Consider the following 9,867-nt stretch of genomic DNA (forward strand, 5'->3'; position numbering starts at 1 on the left):
ATGCACATTTATTTGGAAAGAATCTGCCATAAGATCAATGGAGCTTGTTTGCAAGTGAACGGGATTTGAAGTCTTCTTAATCAGAAAATAATGTTGGAGGGGGAATATTGTGCTATTCTTTACAGTTACATCAAGACAAGAACACCCCTATTTTCATCAGTGAAATGTTGTACAGCATTTGAGCTTAACTCAATAAAATCTCTGTGGGATTCTTTGATTGATCTTTGGTCTAGCTTCTGGAGTAGCTGCACTACAAATTTATATTGCTTTAATTAAACTAGAAGTAGGATCCGCAACAAAATGTAGCAAAATGCTGTCCAGCCATTTGGTGCTATCTTCCCTCTGTCCCCCAAATGTAGCATATTTGGTCACTCACTGGACAGTTTGGGGGTTATATCCACCTTAAGGGCTTTTCTAAAGTTTTCTTTTTGAAGTTCAGCAAAAGTTATAAGAATTAAACCTAGAGGTTCCCCTTCCATGCTGAGGATACTTCCACCAGGTAGTACTATTTTCTACATACACACGGCAGTATTCTAAGCTTCAACTTTGGAAACAGAGGTAATGATGTGCTCCTGCTTCCAATCCCATCCCCATGGTTGGAGCTGCATCCAAAATACTTGTGTCCCATAAGATTCCAACCCCATATCAACACACTCTTCCATGCCAAATCATGCCTTGAAAACTTGTGGAATTTCGATTTATTGCCCAATTTACCATACCCTCACAAATTAAAATTAGTATAATGCAACTGCAATTTGAAAACAAACACTATAAAAGCAGGAGTAAAACTAGCCAAAAACCAGCATGAAACCATGCAGCAGCATAAAATCAATACAACGGCAGCAAGACCAACAAGGATAAATAAACAAAATAGTTATAAGAATTAAACACGCGGCATTAAAAGCATGGGAGAACAGAAGGGACTTCCCCCGGTACTGGAAAATCCGAAGGTGCCACAAGAGCCTCTCTTATCTATAAAGTACTATCTATAGCAGGTGCAAACTTTAACTGACTAAAACGAATTCAAAAACTCCATTCATATTAATGGATTAGAATAGCTCCCAAACACTATCAGAGAGGAGATTCCAGTATTCAACTGCTGCTCCTTCTGGTTCACAGGCGTACCATGCATTTATATGCTGGATCCCCATATATATGCAATGCTACAGTGAATTGGGAGCATCACAAAAGCTATGAGATTGAGAAGCCCAAGGTTCTCATTGAAGTGGTCTACCTATTTTAGTAGGTACAGACCTGCTTCTGATGCTGCAGTCACACACACATCCTGGCCATGGTGATCTAGCAACCTCAAGGTTGGACTCCCGTAAAACTTCACTGACGTTGTTACAGAATGCAGATGCTAGGATAATAGCTGGGGTTGGATGTTGCAACCTATCTTATTGTGCTTCAAGAGCTACACTGGCGACCAGCCTTATGATTAGGTGTCTACTTCAGGAAACTGATTTTGGATGTCATGAAAGGGCAGGGAAATGTTAGTTATTTACTTCATTATGGTTACATTTTCAGTGCCAGGAAAGGAATGGGTGCTTCCACAGCCAACATAATTTGACTGACCTATGCACCTTGGTCCTCAGAGAGGCTTGTCTGCTAACTCAGAGACAAAATTTGTACAAACCACTTCAATAATTGTCTACTGAAGGGTGGTAGAAAAACCTGATGGATAAATAAATCCAGGTTGGCTATATATTTTCTCTAACAGATAGGTGAGCAACTTAACAAGTATTCAAACTATAAAATGACTAAATATAATGAGGACTGAATCACATTATCACTCATGCTGGCTGCTTCCTCCTACAGCCCTTGGTGGATTCCCTGCTTGAGATGAGAATGTTTGTAACATGAGCATTATCTGTAGCTCTGCATGCTGCTGCAAGCCATCTCTCTTTTGTGTTGGGTGTTGAAAATACTTGCAAATGTTTAGATCACATGGTTTTCTTTCCATTAACATGGAGAGCGGCCATGACAAGAGTAACAGCTAGGAGAAGCCCAGATGTTGTGTGACTCAGCCCTGACATCCCTTGGGGTTCTGAAAAAATTATTAAGTTCATTTATGATGTTAGCTGCCTTTGGATTGAAGAGGAAAGATGGGGTATAAATATTTTAGAAAGATCCATAGCAATATTTGCTAACCTTCTGCTATCACAGTATATTACAAAACATTCCAATATATAAATAATAATTTCACTATTTCTCCCAAAGATTATCAAGGCACTATCATAGGTTGGCACCTAATAAAAAGGACTTCATCCCACCTGCATGTTATACTTTTAAGAAAACTTCAAGCCATAGGGGGGGCCACTAGGTGGCGCATCGGAAGATGGCTGACAATAACATCTCTCCGACCCACACGAGGTAATTTGGAGGCTATGATGGGGGTAATTAGCCTCCTTAACCCCCCCAGGATTATGGGGGGGACGGCCCTTGCCTGCTGTGCCCTATACCACCCCCGAATTTGTGGGGGTGGGGGCACTAGGCACAAAGCCCTCCTGTGGGATTTTCGGCACTCCTCGACGCCGTCCCCGATTCGCGCCGCTGGTTGCAATGATCTTTAAAAGGAACAAATTTGGACGTGATTAATTGCACATACATCAAGGAAAAAGGGGAGTAAATACTGCTGACAGAAGAGATCTCTGATAACAAGACAACAATAAAATACGAGAAGAACGTCAAGATACGGTAATGACTGAGGGGGGAGGGGGGAAAAAACCTGCCTCTACCTTTTTATGTGACTTAACAAGAATACCCCTCCCCTAATGAGTCAGAAATTAAGGACTTAAGCTGTGGATTTAAGGCTGTGTGGAGATAAACTTTCGATCCAAAGCAATGTTTTGAGATGAAGCTGGAAAGCTAAGAGTTTTGGAGTGACGCAGTCAGGAAAAAATGCCGTTCGCCATTTTGTGAGGCATTGTGGGAGCTCTTGGGTCTGGGAGGAGAAAGAGAGAAATAGAGTTGTTTACACATCGTGAATCAACTCCTCGGTGGGACTTAAGAGCGACAAATGCCAAAATTTACGATGGAAAAAGTGATGTTATCTATGAAGGAGATATATGGAAACCATCTGGACTTAGTGGAGGAACGGGAAATCCACACAGGATTATTACACTTGCTATCGGCTTAAGGAGACTAACAGAAGAGATCGTAAAGGAAAAAGAGAAATTATACGAACAAGATATGATGTGGCAACACCAAGATAAGACTGGATAGAATTATGAACTTTGTTTGGACTGATTGGGACTGATTTGGACATTAACGCAGTAATAAGATGATCTGAATCCCCCTTTGGATCTTGAAGTATGGGTTCCCCCAACAAAGTTTAAAAATTTGGCTTTGTAATTCGGAATTTATATGATGTGATTTAATTTGATGTGATTGGCCAGTTAATAAAAAATATTTTTTTTTAAAAAAAGAAAACTTCAAGCCATAACTATTAATAGACAGATGTGATGGAAAATTAAGGATATTAGAAATCAGGTGGGTTGCATTGATTTTCATTATTACTTATGCAAAGCATACACTGCATTTAAAAAAAAAATTGAGTAGGAATACCTGGTTTCCCCATTACAAATGATAACTACTATCTCCTTGGGAAATGGGGATGGAGTTGGGCAAAATTAGCGTGGTAGGAAGTCTTTCAGTACAGGGATCAGTCAGTTCCTTTTAAAAATGCAGAATATTTTATATCTTTCTCTCTCTCTCGCATTAATAAAGGCTAAGAAAAGTAGTTTTGGCCTAATTGAAAAATACTCATTTGTATGAAGCCGTTGAGGTTACAAAGAAACTGCAAATTCTTAGCCTGGTTTTCCTGCTGATGAGTAAGAACCGTCTGTGTGGCTCTCCCAGAGGTGTCAGTGGAATCTCTATAGTGCCACACAAGGGTTCTTAGCTCAAAGTAAACACACTTTCCACAAACTCAGCTGCTTAATCTGTTTGCAGGTTGAATTATAAGATGGTGTGGATGACTGGGGGTGCTGGGAAGATGCAGTAAGCATTTCCACAGTTTCTCGATAAAAAGGGCATGCTGTTGTTGTCAAAAGACTTTGCCCAGCTGTTTAATTTTGCTACAGGCTCAGAAGGCTGATTTTAACATTAACTAACCTGGCAGACAGTTTTTCCCTGAGTAGTTAAGCATGTCAAATTGAATTAATTCTTCTCATAAAAGCTCACGTTAGAGTTAGCATGGTTCAGGTTATATCTGCAGGTCCATTACAGCACTCCTGGTTTGGGGAGGATTAGAGCAAAGCTAGAAAATTTTCTCTGAGATAATCCTGGCCTATACTCTATTGTAACAGCAAATTATTTTAACACTAAAGAACAGAAATGGGATACTTATATAAGCTAGTTGCTCAAGTTATCTGACCAGATTCACAGCTAACTGGATGGAACTTTTCGAAATATTTTGCCCTCTTACATGCTGCAATTTCTCTACTTTGCTTTCCAGAAAATGATTCCCCAAATTAAGTGAAAATCTAAGACAGGCAAATCATGGCTTTAACTAAATTACTCTGGTACAAAGAGAAATGTGTGAGGTCTAGCTATCCTTTATGGCAGCCAACCTGGTCTAGTCTATGGAGAGACTGAAGTCCTTTTCAGGTGTTTGGGGTTATTCTAAAAGGGAGGGGAGAAGGGAGGTGAATGGAAGCTCTGCCTCCGATGTACCCAAGTACGGTGTCCATTGCTTCACTTCAGAGTTCCTACTGATAAACTTTGAGAAGGAAAATGGAACATACTTAGAATTTTCCTCCTGATCAGGATCACAGGGAAGATTCTATGCAGATCCAGCTAAATCCAGTACGTTTCCGAGCACAATTCAAAGTGTGGTGCTGACCTTTAAAGCCCTAAATGGCCTCAGTCCAGTATACCTGAAGGAGCGTCTCCACCCCCATCGTTCAGCCCAGACACTCAAATCCAGTGCCGAGGGCCTTCTGGCGGTTCCCTCACTACAAGAAGCCAAGTTACAGGGAACCAGACAGAGGGCCTTCTCGGTAGTGGCACCGGCCCTGTGGAACGCCCTCCCACCAGATGTCAAAAAGAAGAACAACTACCAGACTTTTAGAAGACATCTGAAGGCAGCCCTGTTTAGGGAAGCTTTTAATGTTTAACAGACCACTGTTGGAAGCCGCCCAGAGTGGCTGGGGAAACCCAGCCAGATGGGTGGGGTATATTATTATTATTATTATTATTATTATTATTATTATTATTGCACTTGGAATATATTCCCTCTCAATATGGGGAGGTCTGAAGGGGAGCCAGCATGTGTGGGGATGAGTGCCACACCAGTGCTTTAAGATAGGGCCAAAAATGGACTGGGAGCGCTGAAACTGGTAACAATTGGATGGAAATGTGCAGTCCGGGTAATATTCTTGCAGCTATATTTAAAAGTGTACAGAAAGAACATTCCAAACCAACGTTCCCAAACCAAGGTGCATTTGCTAGGAAGAAAGGAGAGGGCCTCACATCTATGAAAACGTGCACATGATTGCACTGCGTGAAACATAGCAGTTTAAGTGAACCGAGGAAACTGTTTCACAACAGCTGCTTAAAATAATTGAAAAATAAATAACATCACAATGCAACATGAATTCACAAAAAAAGGTCTTTGTTTTCGCTGTTCCAAAATGAGCCAATATTCAGCTGACTATCACTGGGAATTAACTGAAATCTAAATGAGTGTCATGGCATAATTGTATCATTATATAGTAGCATTTTTGTCAGCTCAGTCTGTGCAACAGGAGAGATAGATGATGTTTGACCCCTTGGTTGCTATACTAAGAAGAAAATTGCTGCCTTTACAGGTTTGGCAGCTGACAGTCTGTCTCTAAGGTGGGGCAAGTGGTAAGCAAGAATTTGCTGGTAATAATTGCAGCTTCTCTTTGGCGTAACAGGAACATGAGATGCTGCTCTGGAGTTCAACTTAGCTGCTCCAGGATATGTGTCAAAACATACAATGTGTGAAACAGTCCAGTTCTTATAGAGAATTATTGTGTAACTTTTCAGTTAATTATGTATTTCCTTCCTAACAAGCTGCTGTTTGAAACAAAGATCTGGGGGGTAGATGTTGCTCTTTCACTGGCAGGGAATCAAACAATGGGTTTCCAAGAGGAGTTCTAGACCTTCGGAGCAGAATGGTTTCCTGGTACAGTGACGCTCACAAAATATGACTGCAGGGGCCTTGCTGGTTGCCAGGATTCCTTTGGGGGGAAAGCAGGAATTCTTGGTGGCTACACAATGCAGATCATAGCACAGCAATGCATATACTCAGGGAGAACTCCTTTCGCCTCTAGAAGGAGCTGGGGAAGATTGTCAATAGCATACCCAGGGCACTCAACAGATATGCTCAGTAGAAAATTGGGAGTGCAAGGGCAGGGTTCACTGGCTATTTTAAAAAAAATATTTATGCCATCCTTTATTCTATTTAGAAACACAGCCATTTATCACAACTTAAAAATGCAGTAAAACAGACAGAACACATAATAATTACACAGCAGCATAAGAAGCTGCTTTATACAGACTAAAGATCAGTTTTGTTTACACTGATTGTTAGTGGCTATCCAGGATTTCCTAGACAGCATCTTAAAAAGCAGAGATATCACCTTGCCAACAAAGGTCCGTATAGTTAAAGCTATGGTTTTCCCAGTAGTGATGTATGGAAGTGAGAGCTGGACCATAAAGAAGGCTGATCGCTGAAGAATTGATGCTTTTGAATTATGGTGCTGGAGGAGACTCTTGAGAGTTCCATGGACTGCAAGAAGATCAAACCTATCCATTCTGAAGGAAATCAGTCCTGAGTGCTCACTGGAAGTACAGATCCTGAAGCTGAGGCTCCAATACTTTGGCCACCTCATGAGAAGAGAAGAGTCCCTGGAAATGACCCTGATGTTGGGAAAGATGGAGGGCACAAGGAGAAGGGGACGACAGAGGACGAGATGGTTGGATAGTGTTCTTGGAGCTACCAGCATGAGTTTGACCAAACTGCGGGAGGCAGTGGAAGACAGGAGTGCCTGGCGTGCTCTGGTCCATGGGGTCACGAAGAGTCGGATACGACTAAACGACTAAACAACAACAACATCCAGGATTTCAGGACCAAGGCTCTCCCAGCCCTACCTGGAGATGCCAACAATTGAACCTGGGACCCTTTTGCGTGCTAAACAGATGCTCTACCACAGAGCTACAGCAAATGAAAACAGGCACAAATTAAAAATGATGGGGTGGGGTGGAGATTGCAGAGAAAGCCCCTTGTCATGGCACCTGACAAATGGCACCTGAAAAAGGGTCACAACATGTTAATGCACAAGAAGGGTTGATAAGGGAAGACGTCGTTCTTCAGTTATCTGGGTCCCAAGTCATTTAGGGCTCTAAAGGCGTGTACCAGCACTTTAAATTGGGCCTGGAAGCCAATAGGTAGTACAGCTCCTTTTAAACTGGTGCATTGTGCCTAAATCTTTGGCAAGAAAACTAATGCCAACTATTGAGTTTTGCACAATATCAGGCATTTTTCAGACAGATCAAAATTAGGGCTGCCACACGTACAAATTTTCTCGGGATTGAACAGAAAAGAAATATGCTGAACATGTGTTCAAGGACTGTGATTGATTTGATCTGCACTGCAAAGTAGCCAAGAAAAACCTGGCCTTTTTAATTTTGGATATTCCGGTAAACTGATTTGGGCATGAACTTTTTTCAGCGGGAAAGCACACATCTGAACTTCAAGAAGTATTAACAAACAGCCAGATCTACTCAACTTTAGCTGTCCATGAAGAGAAAGAAAAAGGTGCATTCACTGATTTTCATTTCATCTGGGCCTATGGAAGCTGGCAACTACATGGCAGAACAACATGAGATATGCTGTGCCTGGAAGCTGCTGGAAAGCATGAGCCTTTTCCACCATTAATCATCATGCTTCACCTGACTTGCCTCTAGACGTGTGCAGGACATGAGAAATGTGCCATTCTCTCTAAACTGGTACTGTGTAAGATTGAGAAGGGAACACAGTGCGACCAACAGAAAAAGCAATGCAAAGAGGTATTATTATTAATGCATGGAGGGTGGCGGAGCCAAGCAATGGAGACATGGCAAAGAGCAAAGTGCATTCCCATTCTCCCTCTCATTGTATGAAGAGAAGAATAACTGAATAGGGTGAACATGTTACAGTCAAATATATGAACTACCTAAATGGGAAACTGAAATGTTCCAGGCATTTCAGCAGCATACACAAAGTTGCTTCAAATGTTACAGGGCTGGATCCAGACTTTGCTCCTCTAAGAAGGAACATCCCTTGAATGCAGTTCTGCTCAGGGGATGTTCCCTGTGTGGGGGGGTGGGGGTGGGGTTTTGGGGGGAGGGGGCAGATTCCGACTCCCCATACAACCCCTGGCACTACCTCTGACACTGTTCTGGAGGGCTGGTCAATCCTCATACAACACCCTGGGAAATGGTGCTAGGAGCTGCATGGATTGGAAGGAACTGGTAAAAGTCACCCCTCCCCATCTTCCCTACTGGTAGGATGCCTTTTGTGAAGAAAAAGACGTCTGCAAACAGAAGGACCCTTTCCATCCATCCAGTCTGGATCCAACTGACATGTGCATATAGACATGAGTCTATAACGTGTGAAGCAAGCATGAACCTGTGGCCCTCTAGTTGCTGTTGGACTACAATTTCCATCACCCCTGATCATTGGCCATCTTGACTTGGGTTGAAGGTCACTGGAGTCCAACAACATCTGGATAGTCACAAGTTCTGTCTCAAGGCAAATCTTTAAAAATGTAGTATAAACACCAGCAACAGGGAAACACTGGCCTGCGAGTGCTCCAGTTGGAGAACAGCCTTTACCAAAGGTGTCATGGGCTTTGAAGACACTTGAACTCAGGACGCAAGGGAGAAACGTGCTAAGAGGAAAGCATGCTTGGCAAATCCACACCGTGATCAACTTCTACCCAGAAACCAATGTCCCCACTGTGGAAGGACGTGTGGGTCCAGAATTGGCCTCCACAGTCACTTACGTACACATTGTCAAAATCGTGTTTATGGAAGACAATCTTACTCGGCTACAAGTGATCGCCGAAGAAGAAGACCTCTGTTATAGAAGATAAATAAATACACAAGAATCCTATCTCTTCTTCAGATGTTATAACTAAGCTAAGCTGACAAATAAAAACCCTACAGTTTTGTTGCTGGATATAACAATAAATAGCTCTGCTATTAAGCCTGAATAAATATTCAGATAAGAATTGGCCCACTAACTTTAATAGGGATTTCTGTCTGTTTTCTAACTTGAATCTCTTTGTGTCACAGGAAGAGGGGCCCATTTAGTTGAAAAATGCCATTTTCCAAAAAGAAAGACAATGTACTTACTTTTGAAGTTTTTCACTGGCCTCCTGTGAAGCCTCTAAAGCTTGCTGAAACTTCAATTCTGCATTTGCTCTCTCTTCTGCTGCTTGCTGAAGATGGGTCGTCAGCTCCTCATTTTGAAGCAGCAGCATCGACACAACATCCTCTCTGTTTTTCAGAGCTTTTTCATAAGTTATGAGAGTGGCGTTGAACTGATCCTTAAGGTTCACTTCTTGAGACAAAGACTGGTGTAAACTGCAAAAACAGAAAGGTAGGTCTTTTCAGTATGGTCAGAGCAGGTTTGGCATGTAAAAAGAGGACTTTTAAAAGATGGTACAAATACGCCATGGCCAAAATATTTCAATGTAAAATTCAAACAGCAAGCACCCGTGCTAATGGTTCTACAATACATTAAAAATAAACACAAAACTAAATCAATGTTTTCATAATGATGCACGCATATCGTACTACAGTGGTACCTCGAGTTACATACGCTTCAGGTTACATACGCTTCAGGTTACA

The 9,867-nt window shown here is 41.9% G+C and overlaps 1 protein-coding gene across 2 annotated transcripts in view; it reads right to left on the minus strand.

Annotated features, from left to right (window-relative positions):
* Positions 1–9,867, minus strand: part of MIPOL1 (mirror-image polydactyly 1) — a 197,543-nt gene that overhangs the window by 25,010 nt on the left and 162,666 nt on the right. For both annotated transcript variants that reach the window (XM_079955028.1, XM_079955029.1), the window contains exon 11: positions 9,370–9,600. In XM_079955028.1, the coding sequence (XP_079811154.1) occupies positions 9,370–9,600 (231 nt within the window). The remainder of the gene's footprint in view (positions 1–9,369; positions 9,601–9,867) is intronic.

Source organism: Podarcis cretensis (genome assembly GCF_951804945.1).
Source record: "Podarcis cretensis genome assembly, chromosome: 1".
Taxonomy (NCBI): domain Eukaryota; kingdom Metazoa; phylum Chordata; class Lepidosauria; order Squamata; family Lacertidae; genus Podarcis; species Podarcis cretensis.